This window comes from Rhodamnia argentea, chromosome 2, assembly GCF_020921035.1.
Source record: "Rhodamnia argentea isolate NSW1041297 chromosome 2, ASM2092103v1, whole genome shotgun sequence".
Classification (NCBI taxonomy): Eukaryota; Viridiplantae; Streptophyta; class Magnoliopsida; order Myrtales; family Myrtaceae; genus Rhodamnia; species Rhodamnia argentea.
Window position 1 is genome coordinate 19,237,012 of NC_063151.1, and position 15,016 is coordinate 19,252,027.

General features: G+C 36.7%; 1 protein-coding gene across 4 annotated transcripts in view; it reads left to right on the top strand.

Moving 5' to 3' along the window:
• The window catches only part of LOC115739502 (calcium-transporting ATPase 3, endoplasmic reticulum-type), a 31,128-nt gene that overhangs the window by 14,250 nt on the left and 1,862 nt on the right, over nt 1-15,016 (top strand). For 2 of the 4 annotated variants that reach the window (XM_030672619.2, XM_030672621.2), the window contains 16 exons: nt 574-718; nt 1,988-2,095; nt 2,703-2,855; nt 2,975-3,079; nt 3,986-4,182; nt 4,820-4,931; nt 6,540-6,638; nt 6,725-6,870; nt 6,991-7,048; nt 8,030-8,122; nt 8,473-8,523; nt 8,612-8,743; nt 10,685-10,786; nt 11,385-11,439; nt 12,441-12,553; nt 13,347-13,495. In XM_030672619.2, the coding sequence (XP_030528479.1) occupies nt 574-718; nt 1,988-2,095; nt 2,703-2,855; nt 2,975-3,079; nt 3,986-4,182; nt 4,820-4,931; nt 6,540-6,638; nt 6,725-6,870; nt 6,991-7,048; nt 8,030-8,122; nt 8,473-8,523; nt 8,612-8,743; nt 10,685-10,786; nt 11,385-11,439; nt 12,441-12,553; nt 13,347-13,495 (1,818 nt within the window). Of the gene's footprint in view, nt 1-573; nt 719-1,987; nt 2,096-2,702; nt 2,856-2,974; nt 3,080-3,985; nt 4,183-4,819; nt 4,932-6,539; nt 6,639-6,724; nt 6,871-6,990; nt 7,049-8,029; nt 8,123-8,472; nt 8,524-8,611; nt 8,744-10,684; nt 10,787-11,384; nt 11,440-12,440; nt 12,554-13,346; nt 13,496-15,016 lie in introns of those variants that run through there. The other 2 variants (XM_030672620.2, XM_030672622.2) reach the window with 2 other exon arrangements.

A 15,016-nucleotide genomic window follows, 5' to 3' on the forward strand; every position in this document is an offset into this window, starting at 1 on the left:
TTCGGTTTCACTTACAAACATATGGAATCCAAAAAGAGTAATCTAAAATAGCTTGTACTGCTCTTGTATGAACTCCTCAGTAAGATCCTTTATAAAATTGACAATTTACTTCATTTATCATGCCTTTTTAACCAGGCAAACTGCATAACATGGATTTGCTGCAGCAACATATGAAGCATGCACTAAATGATCATTAACTCTGCAAAAAGAACCTTAAAGGTGTAAGATTCATATTTTGATTAAAAAAGGAAGAGTCCGTATTTTGTAAATTATAGGAACTCTTGCACATAAGAAAGGAAAGGAATCTAGAATGGAACTTTGACAAAGATCTAGTTTGACTCGGTTTGCATCATTTAGGAATGTTTTTACATCTTTATTTCTTAAGTAAATATGTAGCACACGTAATCTGCTTTATATGTTTGCGTCCTCAGAAGTATAATAGATAGGACCGATGCATACAGTGGATGTAACTTTCACATGTGATTCTGTGCAGCAATTGAGTATCTTTTCTCCAGCATGTGAGACATTTAACCTGAAGATAATCAAATGGTGGTACTTAATCTTACTTCTTAGGTGTTTGGCGCTTGGAACGAAGAGGATGGCTCGACTGAATGCCATTGTAAGATCTTTGCCCTCTGTAGAGACCTTAGGTTGCACAACTGTTATCTGCAGTGACAAAACTGGGACTTTGACAACCAACATGATGTCTGTCTCGAAGGTGATCGACACTGAACCTTTTCTTTCCAGTTATTCATTCTCCGATGTTGGCTGTTGTTTTCCTGCTTTTCTTGTACTCTTTCCTGTTGATTTCATAATTTTATTGTGGACTCCCTTATGCTATGTTTGGAAGCAACATGGGGGAAGAAAATCGGTGGAAAGTGCCTCTAATTTGAAATTTTCCCTCCTCTGCTTTCTCACCAAAAATAGTAGAAATTTCAAAACTTCTTGCCATTTTTCTCAATTTCTCAAATATATATTTGTATTCCAGCACCTTTAAGAATCTGCGTTAGGATACAAAGGGCTTGTGCCCAATTCATGGTGTGTTTGACTCATAATGTCTTTGAATTATGAGAGATTGTGGAGACATTGACTGGTCGTGCCTTTTCTGATTAGAGATTTTGGAGGCATTTGTTCACGTATTGATGATAATGTGTTGGATCACAGCATTACTAGATGGTTAATTACCAGTTAACATTTCGGATAGAAAGGAATAAATCTGATGTTTGCTTTCTTTTATTATCAAATGTGGTCCTCAAGTGGTGGTGAATATAAGAAAAGTTGGGGCCCCAATTTCATCGACATGGTATATATGAACCCTAACAATTGATTAAAATATCATTTCTTAACAATCTGCCAGAGACTTAATGATTGCATGGCTATTTGTGCTCCATCACAAGAAGTAATTGTATATAGTAGTTTTTAAAGAGTTCTTTATTTCCTTTTCTGAGCGCATCACGCCATAGGGCAATTTTGGTTCATTGTGTGTTTGGTTGTGGTCCTTGTTCTATTTATTCCTGCACAATTGCAGTAACTAGTAAAGGGTAGGTTAAATTATCCATTTTGTGTCAATTGTGCTGAAATTTTTGTACTGTCCTGTCCTTTTTCCACTAATCATCCTTCACTTCTTTTGTCTGATATTTTCTTTTCCGATGATGATTAGTAAAATCCGCAACAAAACAACCCCCCCCAAAAAAAAAAATAGAATAAAAAAAATGGCGATTATTAGTAATCATCAAAGGCTAATATGCGAGATGCCCCTGTTCTATGTGTTTTGTTCCTATTGTTCTTGGTTATTTCAGAAGATTTTCTTTTATGATACTAAAAAGAAAAAAGTGTACTTTTTCATCTCTTATTTCATTACACCAACCGAGAATACATTCTCACCAATGCCAATCACGAGCTCTATCATGCCTGTATAATCTCTTCACTGAGAATAATGCTCAAGTTGTCGTCTAAATAATGCATTTTCCTTGTGGTTTCGGAACAGATATGTGTTGCTCATTCAGTGCACCAAAGCGCGATGCTTGCTGAGTACAGTGTCAGTGGGACAACATATGCTCCAGAAGGTTTTATTTTTGATAATGGTGGGATGAAGGTGATGACTTGCCTCTTTTTCAATATTCATAATGTTTAAACTGGAAGAAATATATTATCCTTACTGGTGCCTTTAGGCATAGAGACTATTTCGAGATCTTAGCTATTGTCGTTACTTTGGCTTGTTCAGTTTTCTTTCTGAGTGGTTTCTTCACTTCTTATTGTGATTGTTCATACTTTCTGAAATAATTCTCTGGAGCTAGGTTTTGTCTTCTGAAAAGGGGCGATCTAATTAGAGGAGCAGATTCAAGGTTATTGCATTAAAGTTGGTTTGGCGAAACATTCACTATTCTGCTAATATTACTTAAATCGTTAAGCAATGTTCTCATTACAGGAAACTCTGGATTTTAACACCTATACAACAAAACAGTGAGTTAAGTATAGATATGCTCCATGCTATTAAAATAATCCTGAAGATGGGAATGACCTGCCTGCTACATGCATCATAATCAGAGATGATATCGAATGAACATGCTCATGCCAACCTTGCTTACCCTAGTTATATATAATTATGTGGACCAGGGTAATCTGTTTTTAAGCCATTACTTCATTGTAGTCGGTTCCTCAGCATATCCTTAAACCTACAACTATGCTTGGTTATGTTGCAGCTTGAATTTCCTGCTCAGCATCCTTGTCTTCTGCAAATAGCAATGTGTTCTGCTCTTTGCAACGAATCTGTTCTACAATATAATCCAGACAAAGGGGACTATGAAAAAATAGGCGAGTCAACTGAAGTTGCTCTCCGAGTTTTGGCAGAGAAGGTTGGTTTGCCTGCCCTGTTAATAGCTGCAGTTCACTTCTTTAGCTTAATTTTTGCTTCTAAATGACATTACCCTTTTAAGCCAATTGCTTGGAATTAAATCTATTGTTTTCTTCTCAGGTTGGCCTTCCTGGCTTTGATTCTATGCCTTCTGCTTTGAACATGCTGAGCAAGCATGAACGTGCTTCTTATTGTAATCACTACTGGGAAAACCAATTTAAGAAGGTTTGTGGTCGTGAAACTTTTGTTGCATGGTTTTTGCTCTTCATTTAGCATGTACAGTTGATGTTAAAATGAACTTATCTGTGGTTCCCTTCCTCCCTGTCCCCTCCTCCCACCCCTCCAACAAAAAAGAATGGAAAAAGAAAAATCCTACGGCTTGTTTAAGCTTAAGACTTCGCAGTTCTTGTTTCACTTGTACCATCAGTTAAAGTACAGTGACAAGTGAATCATGCTTACGCAGTTACAGATGCTAAGATGAGATCTGTATGAATTTGACATTATTTTGTTGGCTTCAATATCTTGAGATATTCATCAAAACATAAGTAGCAGTTTCTCTTAACAAACTTTTGTGTCTTTGACGTGTAATAGGGAAAATTAGCTAATGAGCCTTGCCATAATTTAAATTGTATTCAGAGGACAATGTATAAACCAATTTTCAAAGCTCAGGATGGTCAAGGTGCCAGCAAATTATGGCTGTTTGCAATTAGGAAAATCAGATTGAATTATTCATTGCTTGTCATGGAAAGTCCACATTATGTGCAAAAGAGATGAAAATATTTGACAGTCTAGAACACGTGGAGAAAACTTGAAATAAGTTAAATTGACGTCTCTGCAAATGACATTGTCTATATCTTTAATTGAATGACCACATCAAACGGTTTCTTTTATTTGTAACTTTTCAGTTTTTCACTGTAGGTGAAGCTTTTAGATCTAGGTTTATTAGCTGTCATGGCTGATTAGTAACAGATTATCTTTAATTTGTGCCTGTTTGAAGTTTGTCTTTACCATTTTCCAGAAGTCTGGAAGTGTATCTGTGTATTAATCTTGGACAACTCTAGACTTGTACAAGAGTTGAAAAATATTTAGTTTTTGATCAAGAAACCCAAAGTTGAGAAGGTCCTCTTGCAGGTTTCTATATTAGAATTTTCTCGGGACCGCAAGATGATGAGTGTTCTTTATAGCCGGAAAAATATGGAAGTGATGTTTTCAAAAGGTGCTCCTGAAAGCATTATTTCAAGATGCACTAGTATACTTTGCAATGATGATGGTTCCACTGTTCCACTGACGACTAACATGCAAGCAGAGCTAGAGGCCAGGCTCCACAGGTTAGTTTTGGCTAATGGCCATTTACCTTTCTGTTTCTTTCATCAAATTCCATTCTTTTTTGGCTGTCACGTTGCTCTGTCCAATGGGATGAATAGCTCTGACATGTAGAAGATAGGTTTTTGTTCCTCTTTAGCTTGAAGTCAGTTTTTTTGGGGGATCCAATGGCTATCTGCTATCACTGGGAGTCATGACAATGATCTGGTTGCCACAAAGATTTTAAATGTACTGCGGAGTTTCCTCATTTCTTGCATTTGTTGCAGCAATTAGTTAATGTTATATGTGTTTTCTGGGTTAATGTGAGTGAATATTTAAATAATTCACTGAGAACTTCCTTTAGCAAGTGATGTAAGTTTTTCTAGAGCCACCTCATGCCTTCAACTGCTTAATTTACAGATCAGTCACTTTCACTAATTTGAAATTTTGGCTGATGACCATGGATTAGCCAGCCAGATACACTAATTCTCTCTAGTTGGCTTTCAAATAAAGTACTCAACTCTGATGGTTGAATGGATATTGATCTTTATTGTGGCTGGTTCCAGTTTGGTGGAGCGTAACAGTCAAAATAAGCTTGGCTTTTGCATCATAAATGTAGTTTTAGATTTGAACATTCATATAAATAACTCATTGGTGGATCAGTTTGGCAGGAAAAGAAACTCTAAGATGCTTGGCACTGGCCTTAAAATGGATGCCCTTGGGCCAACAGACTCTGTCTCTTGATGATGAGAAAGACCTGACATTTATTGGAATGGTAAAGTTGCTTTGAAAGGTGCTTGTGTTTTCTAATTTTTTAAACATATTTTCCATGTCCAATGCACCGTTCTTGTGTGTTGCGTTTTCTATATCACTCTTGAATTCTGTTATGCTACTGATCATGTTTCAGATTTCTGTATACAAAGATGATATTAATGCACCTGTTGCTGAATTAGTTCATAAGGCAAAATCGTGCAGCTTTGTTATACTTTTGGACTTACTTGAGGAGAATGCTTTATTAAGGGAGAAATTTATACGTGGCTTATGTTTCACCTAACAAGAAGTAAAAGCCAAGAGAGCAGCTTGTCATGTATTATGTTGCATCTTCTTTACTTTCGGTTTTAAAACAAATGTTCATTTTATTGCCCGAGTATGTTTTTTTTTTTCAATTTATGAGTATTCGTTAAACTCTATTGCATTGTAAATGGGATGCATCTTGGTGCTCTGTATTAAACTTAATATCTTATTAAAATAAGTATATTGTAAAAGAGTCTCATATATTGCCCCACCCTCATTCAATGAGCCTCAAAATATTGTTGATTTGTGTATCAAGAACTTTGAAAACAAGTTAGTACTCTTGTTTCACAAATGACATGAAATTAAAAGCATAAAAGCTATGTAAAGTACCTCTGTTGTAACTTGACTTGTACCCTAGGGTGCCAGCTTTTCCTTCTCAAAGCAGAAGAGAGATTCTTTTATTATGTAGGCAGAGAGGATACTTTTGATTTTGAGGCGCTTAAAGCAAGCAATAATAGAATGTTGCAGGTTGTCTCGCTGTAATATCCAGGTTCTGGGACATGGAAAGCAGTCCTTTTTAAGCAGAATTCATAGACTTTCATGTTGGAGGAAAGGAAAAAGATAAAAGGAATGTTAAAAGCTTTTGGACTTAGCGGAATCCTCAGAAATCACTGTACTTGCATCATGCTCTCAACTAAAGTGCTATGTTTTCATGGTTTAACTACCATTATGGTGTTTCTCGCTAAAAGAGAAATTGCCTGACTTCTTGTGGGAAGTAAATTGCTATCCTTGATGAACAATGAAGGAAATGTCAACTTCTTGGAAATCTAAATTGGTTCTGCTGTGTATTGTCAAGATGAAAATTTATTTATTGTGTCAGGCTTTTGTGTATTATTCTGGGTTTTATTCCAATCATTTGTTTGCCTTCAACTTTAACATATTTGCCCTGTGCTCTTTTCCAGTGTAAGTTTTATTTGCAATTTGTTAATGATTGCCCATGAGGCACTTGTTAAGTAACTAGTTTCGGGAAACATAATTTTTCCGATGCATTTACTGTTCTAGGAAACATATATTGTTCTTTTGCACTTGTTAAGTAACTAATTTAGTAACTAATTGATGTTTTGAAAGTGGAACTTTCCTTATACTATATGCTTAACAAGATCTTTTCTATATCACTAAATACAGAATTGGCATGAGAACTTCTGTAGAAATGATGTCTTACATGTCTCTTATTCAGAGCTTGTTTCATGCAGTTTGGTCTTTGTAACTCATGACTGGTTTGGGTTCTTGTCTCCAAGCTTAATGTCCTAGTTATTTGGTAGTATTTTTTGGTGGCTTTTCTTGATCCATATTTTTGCATATTTTGAAGGTTGGAATGCTTGATCCACCCAGAGAAGAAGTCAAGAATGCCATGCTTTCATGCATGTCCGCTGGAATACGTGTTATTGTTGTGACTGGGGACAACAAGGTGACTGGAATTAGTTGTTCGCATTATTAGTCATGGTGGATGGAGGTCATGTTTCTCACACGCACTGATCAGATTTCCTATCTCAGTCCACAGCTGAGTCCCTGTGCCGAAAGATAGGCGCATTTGATCACTTGGTAGACTTCTCGGGACATTCCTATACTGCATCTGAGTTTGAACAACTTTCAGCTTTACAACAAACACTGGCTTTGCAACGAATGGCTCTCTTCACCAGGTATATTTTCTTTGTTACTTCAAAGGATGATGCACCAGATATAATTGCTCATCACTGATTTTAAAGATAGGGTGGTACAAGCTTCAATGATAGATGCTAATGTTTTGTACTGTGCTTCAGGGTGGAGCCTTCTCACAAAAGGATGCTGGTTGAGGCTTTGCAGCACCAAAATGAAGTGGTAGGCTAAAGCACTAACTATCGCAATGAACTGTTGTCTTTGTGAATACAGGAGCAGACAGAATATTGATGATCGTAATTGCTTTGACAATGTTTGTTTCTTTGTGTGCTGTCAAAGCTTCTTTCTTTGTGTGCTACAAGCTTATTGGCAGAAATCAAAGATTCTTCATGAAAGAACTTCAAGAGAAATGATTGCACCTTTTCTCATGCTGCTAATCAGTAAAATGAGCCCTCTAGTAGTATATGCTTTTCTGTTGAGTATGATTCTGATATTGGACCTTACTGACATGCAACGATTCTACATATTACAAATTCTATAAAGAGTCAATACAAATAACTCAAATATTACAGCTGCTAAACTACTGATGGGTATATGTATTTCTGACCTGTTGAGTATAAAAGGTCTTGATTCAGTTTGTGATTATTTTTGCTTGCTCATAATAATTTAATTTTATGTTCTAGATCTCCTGTAGCACACTCTTCTGTATGATCATATCTGTGAATTTTATTCCTCTTCTGCCATTGTATCTGTCGCCTTTTTTTTTCCCTTTCTATACGATCAAGAGAAGCATAAAAAGGAAAACAGGCTAACTACAGCCAAATTTCTTGTAATGTTCGTGTTGGTCTTTTTGGTTGGAAATTCACCTGTTTGTAAACCATTTCCAGGCAGGGAGCATTCACTTTCCTATTTCTTGTTACCTGATGAGCTTTTGTCTATAAGTATGGTTTTTGCTGGATGTAAGTAGCACATCCAGCTTATTGGTAGAGAAATTTATATGACCCTTCTGAAGCAATGTAGGGTGAGTAGTAGTGATTATACCACGAACGCAACTCACAATGCTGTTTCTAGTTGTTGTCAGAACTTGTCATTGACAAATTCCTTCTCACTGTGTCAACTGAGGCGTGGATGCGTGTAGAGCAACTTGCGTCCTACCTACCTATCTTATGCAGCTGATCTGTCAGACCTATGTATGCTTTTTAGGTTGCAATGACGGGTGATGGGGTTAATGATGCACCTGCTCTGAAGAAAGCAGACATTGGTATTGCAATGGGATCAGGAACTGCAGTTGCCAAGGTAATGTTAAGTAATTACCTCTCCGCCAGAAGTTAACATTAAAAAAAAAAAAAAGACAACTTTTTGCAAGAAGTCTACCTTCTCTTACTATATGAGCGCAGGAGAAGTTTGGGCATCAAAGAGTATGGAATTCACGATTATTGTTTCATTCTCTGCATATTTACTGAGTATAGTTCATGAGTTCTCGGCATCACATGATGGTAATTATGTGATGGTTAATACTTTTGCTATAACTTCATGTTTGTGAGTGAAGTGGAGTAACTCATGTGAGTAGGAAAACTCTGCAGTTTTAGTTTTTCAAACTTTCTGGTATTTCTTTTTAACTTTTTTATCGTCTCTTGAACTTGCAGAGTGCCTCAGACATGGTCTTGGCCGATGACAATTTTGCTTCTATTGTTGCAGTGAGTTTATTAGCAAGAAGCTTCCTTGTTATGGACAAAAGGTTAATTTGTGGGATTTCCGCCTCCAAAAATGTTTAGTTTCTTGCAGGCTGTTGCAGAGGGAAGGGCGATATATAATAACACAAAGCAGTTTATCAGATACATGATATCATCAAATATTGGTGAAGTCGTGTGTATTTTTGTGGCAGCTGTGCTTGGAATTCCTGATACCCTTGCCCCTGTGAGAATTTTCTTATTGCTAAAATTTATTATTCAGAGTCCACTCATTGACTGTTTATTTAGTTAGAGGACGGATTTTAGTTCTCTGTATTGCCTGCTCTCTTCAGTTCATTCCCACAAGATATTACCTGTGTATCACAACCTTGCTCGAACATGATAATACCTAGATTGTCGTAGAAGTAGTATTTGCCATCTAATATCTGCACGTCCTCAGGTTTTGGCTTTTTCAGTTTCCTTTTTCTTCGATGATGGGGAACTCCACCTTAGATGGATGTAACCTGGAACAGTGAAATTCCTCTTGTTAGAACATCCAATTTAAAAGCTTAAACTTCTAAGTGGAAGGAGATTACATGAATATAAAGCTCAGTTAAATGCTATAGACATTGCCATGAAGAATACTTTAAGACCCATTCTCAAGTGCAAACCGGACTGAAAACAACATGTGGAATTGATGAACGGTGAGCCTCTCAGGAAAATTAAACAGGGGCAAAACCGGGCTCTGATACAATGTGAGAATGTTCAACCCAAAAGCTTAAGCTCCCAGGTGGAGGAGACTGTGTGAATAGAAAGCTCATTTAAACCCCATAGACAAGCTATGTTGGATACTTTAACAGACCTGTGTTGGCTTTTTATTTGTCTACACGAGGATTTTCACTTTCTCGAAGCATTGATGGATAAGTTTCTTTTGATCTGTAAGAAAGAGAAGCGACTGTGTAAATCGATATCAAGGGATGCTTTCCCATGGAAAAAGATTTACTTGCAATTAGGGCTATGTAAGAGGGCCAAAGCACTCAAGGCCTTATCCTCACTCTTGTAAAGGCTATAATGCACTGTTTCCACCAAGTGCAGATGCTGAGAAAAAAACCATGCTTTTGTTTTCTTTCCTAAAATATGTAAAATCATTGTACTAGCGATCATGAAGACATGCCACAACCAAGTATCCCATACTCGTGCCACAACCAAGTATCCCATACTCCGGCGGTAGGAAGCTGGAAAGAAAGTGTCTTCTCCCTCTTCATGCAAGCATCATGCATGAATTTGACAGTTGTCCTTCATTCTAAGGAGTTGATTCAGAGGATTCCCCCTATTGGTGTTTCGAATGCAGAAAAGGGCCTCAAGGAGCAAACATCTCCCAAATGCTTCTCGTGAAAACTTTTACTGCTAGAATAAGTAGGTCATGGCAGTGTCTTTTAAAGTAAAACAATGGCGGAAGCCACTGCTGTGATTGCATAAACATGTCTCCGTCTTTCATGGCCAGATGTGCCCGAAATTTGTGCAAGATGGTAGAATTCACGTGCTTTCTATTCTTTTGTTATTTTTGAAATAGTAGAAACGTCTGATGAGAGCATTCCTTCTCAAGTTAATTTAACTGAACCAATTGGTGCTCCCTTGTTCTCTGCCTAGAAAAATTATTCCTGAAGTAGAATTTCAAAGGCCTGAATAGCATATCATGCCAATAAGACATTAAATTAACTATGCCTGTGTTGAATCTCACCCAAAAGGAGATGTTAACCCTTCTAATTTATTTCTGAGTTCATACTTATCTTAGTGCTGTCAAACTATATGTAGACAATGTATTGATTCCCCTCTATAGATTTCCTTTTCGCACCATGCTGTTTAACTATACTTATTTGAAGCTATTTACAAAGAAACTTATTTGTAAAATTAAAAGTCAGAAAGGTTTTAGGTGTCCTGTGTTAAGTAAGAGTCAAATAGCGCATGAACCCTATTTCAAAAAAGCAAAAAGTAGTTAAAAAAGGTATTGCCGAACAGATTATCGTGACTCATGATAGATTTAAGGAAATAACTGATGGCATTTTTAAGAACTCCAAACAATCTATTTCATTGTGACATAAGGAATGCAGAATTCGTTAGATTTCTTTATGAACTATTTCGTTTTGACAATCGAGTTTTTTATGACAGTTTCACTTAATTTTTCCAGGTCCAACTCCTATGGGTCAATTTGGTCACTGATGGATTGCCAGCCACTGCAATTGGCTTCAATAAACAGGACTCTGACGTGATGAGAGCGAAACCTCGTAAGGTTTGCATCATTTGCCTTTTCACTTCAAACATTAATCTCAATTTCTTTTTATAACTGCGTTTCTATATCTCTACTTGTTAGGGCAACTGAACAAAATAGTTATCACCTTTTGTCACTCTGAAATTATGCTTGAAGACTGATTCTTCTATTATCTTCTGTACTTTATGGCTAACGGTAATTGTCATGGGGAAAAATGGTTTTTGTAGTAGATGGAAGCGATAACTCGTCATATATTAATGGTGAAGGAATTTCCGATACTGGACAGGGAAAGAGAATGAATTATGTTCATGATTCTAAGAGATGCTGACAAAAATGTGGTGTCGAATTCTCCAGGGAAAAATATACTTTTCCCAAACTGACTTCTATTGCACTTTGCCCTGAAAACTGAAATAGGTCGCTTCACCCCCACTAGCTTATATCCTGTTTCACTTTGTCCCAATTTGAACTTAAAAATCTGTTATTTGTTTTTGGAATGAAAAATACATGCATTACAAGCTCTTTGTAAAACCACTTTTATATGGCATTGGATGTTTAACTTGGCAAGAAGCTCCTTGTTTATCCTCCTCCAAATTTTATTCGTCTGCCTTATGATTTTCAGGTTGGTGAAGCGGTGGTCACTGGATGGTTATTCTTCCGTTATTTGGTAATTGGAGGTTGTGCTTCCTAGATCACATTTCGCCTGAGACTCTTTTGTCAATGTGCTTCCTAGATCACATTTTGCATTAGCGAAGGAGCAGTGTGATTTATGGGCATCCTTTCAGGTGCCCAAAAACAAAACACATGCTTAGTCAAAACATCATAAGGATGGGAAATCACATCTTTAGTTTCTTCTAAACCGTCAGGCTAATGATTCATTCAGCAACAATTCCATCGTCAATGATAGTAAAGATCATTGTATGGATTGCGTGTGATAGCTTTTAGCGTTGGTTCTAGGTATTGGCCTTTCTTCGTTTTTTTCTGCGACAGAAAATATGGATTATCATGAGATTAAGAAACGTGAGAAATAATCTTTTTCTTTTCAAAGATCGGTGAGTTGTGTTATTCTAATGCTTTTGGATGTGTCCTCATGTGCATTCTGGATGTTTCAGAAGCCACCAAATCATACCATTACTGTGACGTTCTACCCTAGCTTGCTGAGTGCAAGTAGGGGCTCTCTCTTAAATACAAGATTCTCTAAAAGCATTGATATGGATGATTCATAGAAAACCAAATGGACCACTAGTATTGGCCCAACCATTTCATAAGAATTTGCATGGCGAGGCATATATCATGATAAATCTTAAACAAAGTGTTCATTGATTTATATGTCATATGGTTTCTGCAAACTAGTTTGGTGCCAATGTATGCCGTGGTAGTTGGTCATTAAGAGACAGTGGCATAGTGGTTGAACTGGATGTCGCTAGATGTATTACATTCTTTGAATGATGTCCTTTCTAGATGTCGATTGAAATTTCTTTTGGGCATTGAGAGAAGTCAAGCACGATTGGCTTAGTTGTGCATGATATGGCAGAGGACTGTTTGACATCTATTTTATCCCTGAGTTTTCTACCCAAAGTTATGCTTTATTATCACTTAAATGTGTTTCGAACATTTCCTGATTTACACCTTCCTCATTAGTGGTTGAATGCTATTATATATTTGGCAATGATGACAGATGCATATTTTTATCCGTGTGCTGCAGCCTATGTAGGCCTTGCCACTGTAGCAGGATTCATATGGTGGTTTGTTTATGCGGATAGTGGTCCCAAGTTACCATACAGTGAATTAGTGAGTGTTCCTATTCTTGTGTCTTTCCATATTAAATGTTAAAATTGTGATTATAGCAAAATCAACAATATGACATCTGCATTATTTTCTGGTTGCTTTACTATATACATAGATGACTTGTATAGGTCACCCAGAGTTCTGTGTCAAATGGAAGATGCAATAGAATGGATATCATGGTTTCATTTTCACCCCCACCCCTCCCTCTCTCTTGACGATCCTGGAATATTTATAAGCATGCTGAGATATGTTTAGACATGTTTATAGATGTCTTAATACATTTTTACTTGTTTATTATATTTATGTGAATGGATATCTTAGATGTATCATGTTGTGCAACCCATCTAATAAGCTTATCGTGTTTGCATCTCAAATTTGTGTCATGAGTAATAAACGTGCCATTTCGTGGTTAGATCTAAATTCGAAACAATTTTGACATTGACACACAAATTGCCAGCCGTAGGTATAACCTCCTCAGCTTCCTCGAGGAAGGTAATTTGAATTACGCCTTCCAAGGATAACTGAGGAACAAACTGCCAGTTTTTCTTACTTGGATTGCATAAAGTTCCTATATGCTGTGAAGATATCTTTGATGGGATTGAATACGAGGCAAAGCTGGACTTTTTTATTTTATGTCTTTCTTTTTCATATATTGAAAAAAAAAAAGAACAGAGAGCTCGTCTCTTCTCAAGTCATGTTTTAGCTGAAACTTATTTCTTTGGCTTTTTACATTTTTGAGAACTATTATATACTCAAATCGTCTTTTTTAGAAGCTCTAAATGTGCATTTATTTCAGATGACTTTCGACACTTGCTCAACAAGGGAAACGATGTATCCATGCAGTGTATTTGAGGACCGGCATCCTTCAACTGTATCGATGACTGTCCTTGTTGTCGTTGAGATGTTCAACGCCCTGAATAATCTTAGTGAAAACCAATCTCTGCTGTAAGTATCCAGTTCGTCTTATATCTTGTAATTTCTTCTTCCTCGATATCTGACATCGTTTTTTTCTATTTCTCATCTTTTGCTAGTGCCTGAAAAGGTGTACCTTAAATTATACATGATTGGGATGGTTATGTCAGTCTAAGGTTATTCGATGAAGCCTCAAATTATACTACTTGATTTAGTTCTGTTCATATCATCTGCCAATCACCATCAAGCATCCGCTCTCACTGCATGATGCCAGTGACAGAATGGTCCTGGACAATTCATCTTAGTAGAAGATCTTGAAACAGATGAACTTAATGCCCAAAAAAAAAAAAACTGTACTTACAATGTACATTAATACATAGCATGCGGCATAATCAGCATGGATGATGAATAAAGGCGTATCTTGGTACTCCACCTGTCTCTATTTCTGCTTGGAGAAAAACTGATTAACTTATTTCATATGAATTGGAATATGTTCGGCAGTGGATCACGAAATCTTTAGCTTAAAACTGAGCAGCTAACCCCTGGCATACTGTTAGACTTAGTCCACCATCTTAGTTTATGGTTCCTGATGTTTTCAGTCTGCTTCCACTGATTAACCCCAATGTGGTTTGAGTTCTAATCACGAAAATCCTATCGATCGCTCAAGAGAGAACATATTAAAGTAAGGGACCCTGTAAATATATTAGCAGGAGATAAGATATGACTGATGCTGCATTGAGTTTTGAGGACAGTTGAGATGAACCTTGCCACAGTGTGATGAAGCATGTACCCTTCCTCTCTCTTAAGAATTTGCATTAACACCCAGCTTCTGCCAATGCATCCCTTAATATTGTGGTATATCTGGTGGAAATTTTCAGTACATAATAAGAAGCTTGAGAAGTTTCTTTGGAATGTTCTTGGACGTACGGCGCATGACAATCTTACCACTTGGCAGGAAATATCCTCTTAGGTTGCAACTTCTCTACTAATTTAAATGTTTATATAGCACCTGCTAATGTAGGGGGTTGTCGAAATTATGACATAAAACATCAAAGGAACTTATGATTTCTTTGATGGTGTCAGCTTACTTAGCTGATGGAATTTGCCCTCATCAAGAAATTTGTCTCTTGGGCCGGTACAACAGAAAGGGATGGTTTCTCTATATCATCCATCCATGCATTGACCCTAATGAATAAAAAGTTCTCTGGATATAGCATCTCTTTGATATATTATTGCAGCTTTCACCACTGTCTTAGGCCTGTTTGATGACCTGATTTAGTGGTGAAAACTAAAATTGAGCAATTAATAAGATCGAGTTTGTTTGATAAGGAATTGATTTAAATTATTCAATTATGTCAAAAATACACTTAATCCAGTAAGTAAGAGAGGGGCTACTTAATTTGTCCGATAGATGAATGATATCTGGTAATGAGAATCTTTGTAAATTCTTTGATACAACCTACCATTGATGGTCTTATTTTCTATGTTTGGTAAGAGATTCATTACATTTGGCCATTAATTTTTAATTACCATCAAACAACCTTTTTGTTTTAT